The following is a 14,463-nucleotide window of genomic DNA, read 5'->3' as shown; positions in this document are numbered from 1 at the left end:
GATATTAAGTTTCCAGTCCTCTTGTTCTGGTCCATTGACTTCTTTATATCAGTTTGGAGTATATGGTTTTTGTTGTTGTTGTTTTGTTTTTTTTCTTTTGCATTGTATTTACTTTCACTTGAATCAAAATTTTCATAAAACACCATGAAGAACTGATGTTTTAAATTTTATCCCAGTTTTCTATCCCACATAACCCAGACACATCCTTGAAATTCCCTGGAGAAACCCATAGTTCTTTTTCCTTGTGGACTCCCGCGACACACTGTTGGGTAAACCTTCCTTCTCACCGGCCCTTCTTACTAACTCTGCACAAATGTTCACACATGCACCTGCATAAGCATATGCATGTTCATTCACAACACATAAACATCAACAAAGGCAAGGATGGCTAAGCGAAGACTGACACCAGTGTCTCCTTTCTCCCAAATACAGTGTCTTTCCAGACACATAGATTTTTGTTTAGTTGATTTTCTTCGGAAGTTCTAAGACATTTAGACCAAGGTACAAATCTAGCACTGAGAAGAGATTCCACCTTCCAGCTGTGCACTGACATAGCTAGGTGAACCATGACCCCTGAGAATGAACCCTTGAGCTCTGTAGATCAGCATGGATGCTGGCACCAGGCTTAGTGTAACTGCAGCATGAGCAGATGAAAATCAGGACCTGTGGTCACAGAAGTGGGTAGAGAAGGAGGGCAGCAGGTATCTATGAAGTGTGCATTTTGCCCCAAGCAGCGATGCTTTTTTTTTCCAGAGGCTTAATTAGAAAGACTAAGTAGGGGCACTAAGAGCTATGACCTGAGGGTGGAGGAGCCCTGCAGCCTATGGGGGCATGTTGGAGTCACAGTTAGTCCCTTTGCTTTTATAGAATTCAGACCAAACCAGGTGAGTTCGGTGCACAGTTGGAAGATGGCTTCTCTTCTCAGTGCTAAGTAACCACAGGTGGAGAAAATGGACAGCTTGTGTAATTGTTATTCAGGGCTGGCAGTTTGCTATTTTAAAAACAATTCCCTAAAGCAGAGAGAAATCAGTCCTTTAGGTCTTGCTGGAACCTGGCAGGACCACCTGCCTCTAATTCCTCTTGGGAAAAAACGCAGAATGGAGCTCTCCTTCTGGGGAAATGACTCTGTGCCTTCAAGCAGACCAGTGTGCAATGCTGATGGGACCGGTTCTCTTGTCATTTCTACCAACTGTGAGGACAACGTCTGTGTTCTTCTCCTGTAGTGACTGGGTCAAAGTCCCTGACTGGCACAGAGTAAATATGACTTAGAATTCCGCAGAGGCTGGACACACAGGACATGTACTAGGTATTGAAAAAACCCTAAGATGCCAGTGGGGTCTGCAGAGTCCTGTTTGAATTTTCTACTCAAGAAATTCAATCAACTCACTAACAGAAATCTAAAAATACAGAAAAATTTCTGGATACTTCATCCAGGAATACATCCATCCATACGCAGGTATGTATTTATACAGATAAACACTTTAATAGTTAGACATCTATGTATATATTTTAGAGAAAACGAAGGAGAAGATTGGAGGGGGAATCAAGCACATAGTGAGGAAAGGAATGTGGAAAGATGGAGACCTTCATCCAACTCATACACACACCCTTCTGATCCCGGGCTTCTTATCTTTATTCTGTTCTCTTTATTCACATAAAAAAAAAATAGAAAGGAGTGCGGGCTGTAGATGGTAGATGTTTTATTACCTAATAGAATAAATTGTTATAGAAATTATCTTTCTATGGCTGTTGTTCTCCATCAGGCACCCCTCAATCAGACGTCATCTAAGGCTCACGGCTGTCAGCTACTCAGGATGCATTAGGAAATCAGTCAACATTCACAGGCTCTGCTCCTTCCATCACATCAGTGACAGGCAGACAAGGGGAGCAGCGCTCGCTCGGCAGGTCGGTGCTTGTCAAGTGAGGCTGGGCCACCTTCCAGAGGAATTTAAATAGGATCAGGTTCTATCGTTTATTGCTTTATCTCTGAGATACTCCTACAGTGTTATAATTACAGAAATACAAAAGAGAACCAGTCTGAAGAAAATGCTGATGGATAAACCCTACACGGAGGTGTGATGCTCTTTAAAAAAATTCTTCATGATACATAGGTTTACTTGTTCCTTGCAGGCAAGTTCGAAGAAGGCAGCCTGCTAAAGATAAGGGGGGCGGGGGGAGACTGCTATATGCGGCATCCTAATAGCTACCAGCCTCCATATAGAACTTCAGAGATTCCTCCCTGCTTCAGTACACTTCCCCAACCAGAGCACAGATCCTCCAAAGTCTTTGCAGGAAAGGGTATTTTTAAATTGAGACTCTAGAACTATTCTTAAAGACGTCTTTTCCATTCTGAAAAAATTCACATAGACAAGCAAACTGAGGTCAGAAATCACTGACATACTTGAAATCTAATTTTACAGTGGAAATATTTCCCTTTTCCATTGTCGCTTGCTGGGCTGGCTCTAATTTTACATTTGCACGAATTCTATAAAGTCATTCTGCTTTACTCCAAATAATATCCATGTTCACAGATATTTTTTTTCCTTTTCTATTTTAACGTGTCTGTGTTGGGGCTGGCGGTAAGCTGCACCTACTTCTTATGCAAAGTATTGAAGATTTTCGTGATTGCTTCCCCCTATCAATGGTGCTTGTTTTCTGTGTTATAGCAGGTGGGGAAATAATCATGGCTGATATCTAAAGAACTGGAATCAAAGACTCAGTCTAAGGGAAAGGGGGATACTTGGTTCAGTAAAATGTTTATCATATAAGCACGGTGACCTGGAAGCATGTAATAGATTTCAGTTCCCAGGAACCATGTAAAGGCAGTAAAGTACACTGTCCTACATTTGCTATCCCCTGCTGGGCTGCAAGAGACACACTGATTCCCGGGGCTTGCTGGCCAGCCAGCTTAACCAAAGAGCCCTAGGCCAATGAGATACCCTATTTCAAAAAACAAGGTACATCTAAAATGACAGCCAAGTTTGTACTCTGGCCTACAAACAATCATGTACCTGCATGCATATACACACAGACATATATACCTTCAGCTTTATCAGGTTCTTTGGCTCAGCATCCTTATCCACCCTCCTGGCCTGCCAGAGACAAACAGGAAATGCAATGTTCAGCATGCAGTGAGCTTCTTCTATCTGTGTGTCATCTGCTGGATCTGTCTTCTAGCTTAGCTCCAGAAGTTAGCACGGAGACTGTGTTATTCATGAGCAGCTCCATGGAAGCTCACACGGACAGTCTTATTCCATGACACAGGAAACACAGTCTTCAGACTTTGATATAACAATGAGCCTTCTTAAATTCTTCTCTACCTTTTCCTAAAAAAGATTTTCTCTTTGCCATCTTCTCTTCTTACCTTCCTCTCCCCAACCCACTACTCATTCTTTCCCGTTTTCCTGTAGAAGAATGATACACTAAACCTTATATCTTGGGTTCAGAACTTATGGCAATAATAATAATAATAATAATAACAATAACAGCAGCAGCAGCAGCAGCAGCAGCAGCAGCAGCAGTAGCAGCACAACCCTGAGAACAGTGGTTCTATCAAAGGTGCGTGGTGAATCTCTGGCCATGAAAGGATGATTATAGCTGTCTCCTCCACAGGGCTCCAAATTCTACTCTCTAGTCTGTCTAGCTTCAGTTTAAGGGACTGATCCGTGATGGCTTTAAACATCGTATTATAAAGCAGGTCCAAAACATATCGCAGGCAGGAGATAAATCTACAAGGTTAGAGCTCCGGTCAGCTTCTATCCACCTACCTTACTGTGACATATCAGAACCATCATCCACCATGATCAAGTCGGCTTCATCCCCGAGATGCAGGGATGGTTCAACATACAAAAATATGTCAAGGTAATCCACCATATAAGAAAAAAAAAACCAAAGAACAAAACAAAACAAATAAAAAACCCTGCACGATCAACTCATTAAGATGCTGATAAAACCTTTGATAAATGTGATCAAATGAGCTTCATCCCAGAGATGCTGGGATGGTTCAACATATGTAAATCAATAAACATAATCCATCACACACACAAAAATAATATTTGACTAAGATAGAATTCAGTAATTGTGAAACATTGACTGGCCCAGCCATGGTGAACTTGGTTCTTGTATATCTTTTGGAACTGAACACCTGGGAAAAACCCTGTTGTTTATTAAAGGCATGGTTGCCAGTGTGTGAGTAAGTTACGTAGAAAAGGAAGCCATGGAGCTTGTTTTATGCTGGGCTTGTGGTGTGATTTGATCCTACTTAGAGTCTGTACAAGGGCAACACACACACACACACACACACACACACACACACACACACACACAAAGGAGCCCCAAAGAATTTATTGACTGAGGAGACACACTCTATAGATTTATGGGAAGACGGATGCAGTGTGATTTATTGAGCGAAGTGGCATGAGCCCCTCACTGGTTTTAAGCTCCAGGACTAGGACAAGCAAATCCCTCCATCGAGAGTGCTCGGTTTCTGTACTGTTCTCCAAACTGGTTGTCAAAGTGTAAATCATGCCATTGCTTGTTCAGAGATAAGAGCTAAGCAAGTACAAGCAAATGCCAGGAAAGAAGCGGGGCACCAGGTGCTGTGTGTAAAAGTAGAGGTCACACAAGTCGTGCGGTGGCAAGAGCTGAGAAGTCCTTAATTTATGCTAAGTGTAGTCGAGTGTCCTGAATGCCCCTTGTACCTCTTCTTGAGGTTCCTAAAGCTGAGCTTTCTATAGGCTGTAGGTTGCATTTTGAGTATTTAATGATAGGGTGTTAGAGCTATAACCGCGCAGTAATATCCTTTGTTGTTATTATTTTAATTGGCCTTAAACCTAGCAATTTTAGTATCACTCTAACAGTCACTATTGGCTAAATAATGTCTAAATAGTATATTAGTTATCTTCTGTCTTTCTGCCATCAAATACCTCACAAAACTCAAGGAGAAGAAAGGTTTATTTGATGTCACAGCTCAAGAAATAAAATCCATAATAGTGACAGGAGCCCGAGGTGACCAGTGACGTTGCGTCTGCAGGCAAGAAGCAGACAGTGGACAGGGAGAGAGATGAAGATATCAAAGGTCAAGGCCCTCCTCCAGGGACCCACTTCCACCAACAAGGTTCCCTTTCCTAGGGGGTTTACTGCCTTCCAAAGAGCACTGTCAGTTCGGGACTAAAAGTTCAAACAAATGAGCCCTGGGCAGAGGAGGGGGGGTAAATTAAAGGACTTTTGGCTAGAGATGGAGGTCAGTTGGTAGAGCACTTGCTAGCATTGAGGAATCCCTGGGGTCAATCTCATTGCCAGGTATGGCAATACATGCCTATCATCTCAGCACTTGGGAAATAGAGACAGGAGAGTGAGAAGCTGACCATCATCCTCACCTCCAGAGTGAGTGTGAGGCCAGGCTGAAGATAGATGAGAACCAGATTTGAAAAAGGAACTGCTGGACAGTGGTGGCGCACACCTTTAATCCCAGCACTCGGGAGGCAAAGGCAGGAGGGTCTCTAGGAGTTTGAGGCCAACCTGGTTTACAAGAGCTAGCTCCAGGACAGCTAGGACTGTAACACAGAGAAACCCTGTTTCAAAAAACAAAACAGAACAAAATAAACAAACAAACAAAAATCATGAGAGAGAGAGAGAGAGAGAGAGAGAGAGAGAGAGAGAGAGAGAGAGAGAGAGAGTTTGAAAGCTGAAAGGCCATGATGGGTTAAGAGAATTTGAATATAACAGTGGGAGACAATGGGGAGATCTGTGCCTGTGGAAGTGACATATCAAGAGGACCAAAGATTGCAAGTCATGCCATTGATGGATCTCAGCTAGTTCTCATTCACTCATTCATTCTTTCCTTAAAGTCATCTTATGGTTATTGCTTTTCAACGTTACTTTAAATCATTTGAAACAAACATGTTGCGTAAAAACAAAATATAGCTTCTATTTCTGGCATCTAGACAAAAGAGAAAGATATCGTATGAGAACGCCCGTGTTCTCTCATGGCCGCAGCTAAAGGAAGCTGAGTAACACAAAAGCCTTTAGAGCACGTCCACACCCTCCATCTCCTGACAGCCTTCATCACACTTTACAGTGTTACGGTTGATCTTCTCTCTGTGTGTACCTACCTTACTCTTATTGAAGTATAGTTTGTGATTCTGTAGCATTTTAAGACCTGTCAAAGTCCTTATTGTGGGATCTGACTGTAGAAATTTGAGAAACCATGCCTAGTTAGGGTAGAGAATGAGGTCCTAGAGACATTGTCTATACAGATGTGCTGATGTGGAAATCTCAGAGAAGCCATACAGAGAACTCTCAAAGCAGGAAGATGTGATTGGTCAGGCACTATGCATAGGCAAAGGTATACACTTGCTGTTTCACGTAAAGCAACAAGGATGTTGACAGCAATAGCAGATATGGGTGGGTGTATCTGTGAGCAGGCGCTACTGTGGGTCACCACTGGAGCCCCGGGATTACGGACACCATTGGTTGGCCCCTGTTCATTATTTTATCTGATTCCATCTGGCCCGTCCGTTGTCTCTTGGAAGACACTTTCACACTCATTCTTTCCCACACTTTCTCGTTTTCTTTTCACTTTGTATCCTTCCATCTTATAAACAGAAGATACCAAGATAACACATGCATCAGAGCTGCAGGCGTTCGCACGGGAGTTTCAACAGTTGCCCGGCAGCTGTTCCTTTGCCTTTGCTGGATCAGGCCAAAATACTGAACATCATGCTTTCTTTCTCCTTCCAGGCTTTAGAATGAGACAGCGCCATGTTCTCATGGAATCTACAGGGCCCACGGGGCACTGCCCTCATCTGGTAGAATCTGTGCCTTGCGAGGATCCAATGTGTCATCGATGGCTCGCTTCAGAAGGGATCTGTATCCCTGATCATGGGAAATGTGGCCTGGGACATCGCATCCTGAAGGCTGTCTGTCAGAACGAAAGAGGTGGGAGATGGTGACACACTGCAGGGTTAAGTTACCCAACAGGGGGCAGTGACACTCTTCAAAGGTCATTTCTGGAGGGTGAGAAGCTCCTGTACTGGGGCATTTATGGTGAATCGGGTGACAAATTGCTGTAGAGTAAGTTGTGATCACTTCACGTGAGAACCACAAACTGTCACTAAGTGCACGTTTGGTTACGCTTAAACACGCCACTCTGAACCCACAGACTTCTGTGGAGATATTTTTTTTTATTTTATCAAGACAAATATCAGACAAAACCATCCCAGTTTATGCGTCCAGAACAAATTTTATTTCTTTTGTTAAGATCACTTTATGACATGCCTTTATTTAAAGTGTTCACAAAATGCTACCTGTTAAAAGATGCTAGGGTTAAAAAGAAAAGGGGGAGAAAGCTTAAGTAAAATCTTTTCATTTATTTAACATTAGACCAGAGTCAGTTCTGGATACAATGCTAACATTTTCAACAAGCCATTTTTAAATATAAGCTGTCAGGATTTACACAATTATTAACAATGATGTCTGTTCTTGATCACCAAGCTTTAGGTAACAGTGCTTGTGGAAATGAGGTGCGGTTTAAAACTATGTAAGTCATATGGCAGTGAGGAAAGTGACATTTAAAAATCTTTATCCTGGAGATTAAAAAGAACTCCATCTCTCCAAGGGAAGTGGAGCGTGCCTCCTAATCAGCTCTGCAGTACGAGGCCCCACTCACAATGCTCTTTGTGTGTGGGATGAAATGTTTTGACTTATGGAGCGAAGTAATCCACAGAATGGGAGGAAATTACAAAGCAGCCTCAGAGTGGATACTCACATCGTCACAGGGCTGACATCTGGCAAACAGTTGCTCCTTTTGTCTTTTCCTCCCTCTTCTCTCTGCTGCCTTTCTCCTTCACGTCTTTGGCCTCCTTTTCCTTCTCTGAAATAACTAACGTAAGTAGGCAAATGTACATTTTTTTATTAAATGATTTATTGTTTCCCTGCAGAAAGCAGATGGTTGTTTAATTAAATAGAAGGCAACGGCAGATTGCAGCAGCTGCAATAAATAGTTGGAACTAATAGGCACTGCTCCTAATACAACCAAATACTGCTTACGTGGGGACGAGGTGTGGCTTATTAGAGCAGGAAATAAGACCACTTCCATGGTGCTTTCCTAGTACTATAATTTATAATAAGGAAAATATAGTTTGTTCTTCTTCCATGATTCTAGGCACACTCAGTCTGGACTCCCAGGGAGTCCCGGTTCTGGAAGAGTCTTGACTCTATTGTTAGTTCATTGACACTAATTTATGTCATGAAACTCCTAAGTTCCTTTAAGTTTCCATGGGTGATAGAAATGACTTTTAGTCTAACAAGATGATTCTGGGTTGGTGTCTGTGTTTAACTGGTACTCAGAAAGACCAGAACATTGCCAGAAGTTAGGAACTTTCATTCCTAATCCACAACCACAAGGAAGTGGAGATAGACTGGGGGTGGGCTCATTATTAATCATCTCATGGGTAAAAGCTCTACTGAGATCCCTGGACTGTGGAGTTTAAGAATTAGAACTTTCTTCCACATGGCTATGTGGAGGTGTGGGCAGAGTCAGGTGTGCCCAAAGAGGGCCTGGATGCTCTGTACCCAGCTGAATACATTGTCTATATCCAGACCACTCTGAGAGTGTCTGGTCTTGCCTAATTCATCTCTTTCTTCTATCTATTTATCTGTACATTTTATAATATTCTTCATAGTAAAGCTGTAAATGTAAGTAAAATGTTTCCTTGGGTTCTCTAAGCTACCTGGGAAAATCATGGAGTCTGCAAAAGGGTTTGGTGCGAAGTCTGATTTCCATCATGGGTGACAAACTGGGGTACCATTACCCAAGTGTGAGAGATTTGACTTGATGTCATCTCCATAATAATAGTTCTTGGAATGGAAGTGGACTTGAACGGTAGGACCTACCCCCCCCCCATTGATAGAGGAAATCCTACTGATCCAATCCCAGAAGCATTCTGTATTGAGAGTGGTGTCTGAAGTACGGTGGGGAAGGTTCAGTCCTGGGCCTTCCCTCCAATCAGAATTTCAATCCATTCACTACCTACTAAATGGTCACATTACTAAATTTATGGAGGAATATTTTCCTATAGGTGTCCAGATGAACTGGTAAAACTGCCTTTAATTATTAAGCTTTTGAGGGTTAAAGTATGTATAGGAATGTGATTAGAGCTATTCCTGGCACCACACTTGTAATGGAAGCTTTGCTATCATGTTTGGTCTGTGGAAATGGGGCACACAACAGTATTATATATAGTGCAGTCAGTACTGGAGATTAGAATAAGCATATCTATATCTTCTTGTCGTCCTTCAGCTGAGAAAATGGGAGCCTCATTGGGTTGGGTCCCATAGCAACTGGTATAGTACTTTGGTCATCTCTTGGCAGTTATTGGAGAGTTGTCATGACAACTGCTGTCCACAGCTCTGGAGGTTTCCTCCATAGTGTATCCTTTGCTTTCCTCAATGGCTGTAGTGGTCTCCCTTTACCATGATACAGCAGTTTCAAGACTTTATTACTTATTCCTGTGAATGGATTTAAATTTATCTTTTGACTGACATTGTCTGCTTCTGTAGGGAGAGTTGGAGTTCATAAATGCTCACATTAGCTCTGTGAAGTCTGTGGACTTTTAAATACCTGGATGAACTAACTTCATTGTTTGGGAGGCAGTAGCTGCCATCATGGAGACAGGAACATGCTGGCCTCCTGGAAAATGAAGCCATGTCACACTTGGTGAGAAAATGCATATGTTGTCTAGTTGGGCCTTCCGTGACTCAGAGGCTATGTACCTCTGTGATTGGCTCTGAAGGCTAGGCAGAGGAGCTGCCTATCAAACGTCCCAACATGGTATCATGCTCTTCACATAACTACAGCAATGACAGAGTGTCCGCTTCTCATTTAAATGATCGAGCAAGGAAAGTTTGAGATATACAGATTCCTGTGACTCTCTTTGCTTGCGACAGTTGATAGATGACTTTTTATCACATCGAGTTTCTCAATTGCTTTGAAACTTTTTGTTTCAGAATTTATTTCAAGCTAAATGGATGTGGTCATAAGAAATTGTTTTACACTTGATATGAGAAACTCCAAAACTCATATTAGATCCAATCAGACTTGAAGCCTACTAGAATTTCCAAGGGCAACTTGCTTTGTCTTTCTTAGGTACATCTATAGGCCATGATGAGAGGTAAGTAGATCTCTGTGAGTTTGAGGCCAGCCTGGCTTACAAAAGCTAGTTCCAGGACAGGCCCCAAAGCTACACAGAGAAACCCTGTCTAGAAAAACCAAAACCACAACCAAAACCAAACCAAAACAAAACAAGAACGCAGAAAGAAAAAAAAATCCACAATCTTATGAAATATCCATGTTCTAGTCAGACTTAGAAGCTGAAGGATGTTTTTCCTCATGTATATTTGTAGGGTATACATGTATGTTTATAAATGTGTTAACATGTTTGTGCACATGTGTGCCTGCATGTAGCAACCCAATATTGACACTGCGAGTTTTTCTCAATTACTTTCCACCTTATATTCACTGAGGCTGGCTTTCCCAGTTGAAGCCAGAGCTTGCTGACTCAGGCAGTCTGCCAACTATCTAGACAGGGATGCCCTCTCTCCACCCTCTGAGCTCTAGAAGTATAAGCTGGCTATTACGACTTCCAGGCTTTTGCTTAGGGTCTGGGGATCTAAACTACAGTCCTCAGCGTCCTCAGACTATGAAGCAAGGGTTTAATCCTAGAGCCACCTCCCCTGCACACCAAAAAGACTATATACTAACACACACAGACATACATGCACATGCGCACACACGCCCCCCCACACACACACCATTATTTAGGATTACCTTTGTTTATATTTTTTTGATTTTTTTAAGTAATTTTATTAAATTATAAAAGTTTCCATTTCCGCCCCTTCTCCCACCACCCTCTCACTCCCCCCACTCCCTCTTCTCCTCCCTCTCCATCCCTAAGAGCAGTCAGGGTTTCCTGCCCAGTGGGAAGTTCAAGTTCCTTCCCCCTCCCTCCAGGTCCAGGAAGGTGATATTTTTATTGAATTAGTTTTAACTTTTTTGAAACACGGTCTTGTTTGGTAGCCTAGACTGACCACAGATTTGTGATATCCTGCCCCAACTTCCAGTGTTAGGGTTACAGATCAGAGGAAGCCACTGTGCCCAGCTCTCTCTGGGACGATTGTTGGTGTCCCATGTGGTGTACCACAAAGATGAATATACTTCCCTTCTCAAGAGGTATGTTTATGCCCTGACCCGGGAAACTGCACAATTACACAGTCTGTCATACTGAAGCTGGAAAGTGACTGCATGACTGCATGAGGCAAATTTTGGTGTCCCTAAGCCTGGTTAGTCAACTAAAGAATGCAATCTTCTGTATATGTTTAGGTAAAGTGCAGGCCACAGAAGCATGAGGAGCTGAACTTGATCCTCCAGAACCCATATTTAAAAAGGCTGTCAGTGGCAATTTGTGTCTATAATCCCAGCACTGGGGAGGTGGAAACGTAAAGATCCCTGGGGTTTGTTGATTCTTAGGCCAGCCAAATTGATACAGTCTAGAAATCTTGATCCAATTCATTTTCTCTGCCAGTTAAATAATTAAAAGATAGAAAAAAATCTCAGTCACAGAAGACAGCAACAGGTTAAAAAGTAAACTTTAAGCAAAGAAGCAGGATAACACATGCAGACACTGACACACATGCATACATATATACACACCTGCACACAGAGATGCACATATAAACACACACAGACACATATACACAGACTTGTGCACATAGACACACACACATACATATAAACACACACACATGGTAGGATGAGGTTAAGATGACAGACACAAAGGCAGAAAGAAAGATTCTGTGCAGAGTGGAAAGGGAACTAAAATCTCTTTTTCTCTTGGCGGGACTAGCGAGTGAAATGTTTTTAGTGGCATTAGACCTCTACCCTAATTTTGTGTTGGTCAGTTGACACTAACAATAAAAAAGTGTGTGCATTGAGTGTGTTGGGTGTGGGGGGGGGAGTTGATAGGCAAACAGCTTCTGATAATGTAAATATATTTTACCAGCACAAGAGGGTTAGGAAAGAGCAGAGCCCCACTGACAGAAAAAAAGAAAAAAGCCCATCAAGCCTTTCTCTCAGGTCAGGAGACTGAGGGAGAAGCCAAGATTTGCCACCTTAGTCATCTCTCAGGGCTCCCCTTTCCTGTCGCCTGTCAGGGTACATCTAGTACCTACTTTCTCAAGAACAACAAGCTTCAAGTTCTTGGAGAAATGGTCGAAAAGCAATAGAGGTAGACACCCAATGCAGTCCTCTGCTTCCACACGGAAGAGTGTGATCTGTGGACCACCTACGATCAGTCCTTTAATATCTGTGGGCTTCCCCAGCTGCAGGATGGTTTCCGGTGCTTTGAGTGGGAAGTGCTTTTGACTTTTATCTATCCAGCATCTTATCATTACTGTGGGTCCACAGAAGTGATCAAGTAGAGCATGCGCAGCTAGTTCTTGATTCACTGGTAAGAACGTTTCTTCACTTCAAAGGAGCCATGTTTAATGTTGTGCAAGTGCCAACCCAACCGCTTCCCGTCGGAGAGCACTGCATTTACTCTCTGTGGCTAGGGCTCTGATTTCCAAACTTAAAGTAAGTTCGCTGTCACTTTTCGTTGGTGACTACTGAAGATTTATAAGTATGCTACAACTTCAGAACAGGTTTCAAAATCCCTCCATGCTGACAAGGAAATATTTCTAGTGGATCCAAGTGACCATTTGGATCTTCCTCCATGTCTCAGAGATGTAAAGTGGGCAGGTGTTCTCAGGTGGCCCAAATGTGGAGCTGCCCAGTGTCCCATCAGACAGCCAGCACCTTCTCTGTGCCGTGCTTTATCAAATATTCTTTCTTGAAAGACAAAATAGCTTTTTTTGTATATTTCAACAAGCATATTTATTCAGAGACCATGTGACACACATTCTGAACTTGTAGGAAGTAAACGATCAGCCTGTTAAGGTAGACTATATAGGAGTTGTTGTAGAATATTCCTTTGCGATGTGTTACATTGGTTTATGCTGTGGAACATTGGTTGGAATGATGGGAAGTAGTGCCGTATTCTTTTGTGTTCCCTTTGTTTAATTCTGTGCTGCGTTACTCACCTGTCTAAAATACCTGAGGGTCTAATGAAGAGCTAAACAGCCAATAGCGAGGCAGGAGAAATGAGAGACATGCCTGGCAAGAAGAGAGAATAAATATTAGGAGAAATCTGGAAACAAAAGAGGAGGAGCAAGAGAGAATAAAGAGAGGAGGATATCAAGGGCCAGCCACCCAGCCACACAGCAGGCCATGGAGAAAGAGTGGAAGTAAGATATACAGAGGTAAGAAAGGAAAAAGCCCAGCAGCAGAAGGTAGATGGAATAATCTAAATAAGGAAAAACTGGCCAAAAATAAAAACAGCCAAGCTAAGACCTGGCATTCATAATTAAGAATGAGACTCCATGTGCGTGTATTTAGGAGCTGGGTGGTGAATTTCCCCAAAGCCAAAAGAGTGAGAGACTAAAGCATTAAAAGCAACCATCTGCAAGAAGGAGCAAAGCTCACATGTTGACAGGTGCACTGAGTTAGAATTCTCCTGGGTTGCCACACAAGAACCTCAGGTACAATGCTCCATAGTTCATATCTGCACTAAGTCTTCCCACTGTAAATAGTTTCCTTTAATGTAGGGAACAATTTCTTATCCCTAAAGAGGCTTTGATTTTCATCCCAAAGACATTTTTTTCTTTATTTTAAAACATTTTCTTTTATTCTATGACCTAGACCAGCAGGTTGTTCTCCATTGACAGATTCCGGAGAGAGAGATGGCCAGGATGTGAGAAGATAAGAAAGTTTGGGATCAGGAGGTCTCACACATGGTTCATGCAAGCAAGTTTATTAAAAAGTATAGAATCTTATATACAGGAATTAGAGAAGAAACAGAACGGAAGTCAGCAGACAGCTAATCAAGTGGTGTCTCACGGAAGAAACAGAATATCTCAAGGGTGTCACAGACATGGTCCTTGGGACTCAAATCCAGTGTCCTCGTGGTGAAAAGCCAAGTTTTAAGAAACCAAATTAACAACTCTTTCAGGCCCTAGCCCTATCCCCAACTGGAACATGCCAAGTCTGCCCCCACCTCAACCCTGGAAAAGGACCAGAACTAAGTTTCTTTAATGGGCCTCTGAAAAAACCTTGAATTACCCTGACTCTCAACAACTTTTAATTATGGTGGGGGAGGAGAGGTTCATCACATGAGTGCAGTGCTCACAGAGGCCAGAAGATGGCGACCGACCCTCTGAACTCGAGTTAGGTGGTCATGAGCTGCCTAAGAATGGCTCTTAACCACTGAGCCATTCATCCAGTCCCTCAAGGGCATCCATGGAGGCTTTCTTGTCTTTCACTAATAATCCAAGAAGCTATTCTTTAATCTTAACTCAAGTATATGCACT

The 14,463-nt window shown here is 42.5% G+C and overlaps 1 protein-coding gene across 1 annotated transcript in view; it reads left to right on the top strand.

Moving 5' to 3' along the window:
• Thsd7b (thrombospondin type 1 domain containing 7B) overlaps nucleotides 1-14,463 on the top strand; it is an 878,050-nt gene that overhangs the window by 400,089 nt on the left and 463,498 nt on the right. The window contains exon 7 of the mRNA XM_048430634.3: nucleotides 6,742-6,939. Coding sequence (XP_048286591.3) covers nucleotides 6,742-6,939 — 198 coding nt within the window. The remainder of the gene's footprint in view (nucleotides 1-6,741; nucleotides 6,940-14,463) is intronic.

This window comes from Myodes glareolus, chromosome 5, assembly GCF_982192425.1.
Source record: "Myodes glareolus chromosome 5, mMyoGla1.1, whole genome shotgun sequence".
Taxonomy (NCBI): domain Eukaryota; kingdom Metazoa; phylum Chordata; class Mammalia; order Rodentia; family Cricetidae; genus Myodes; species Myodes glareolus.
The sequence above is the reverse complement of the archived record's forward strand: the minus strand, read 5'-3'. Positions and strand labels throughout refer to the sequence as shown.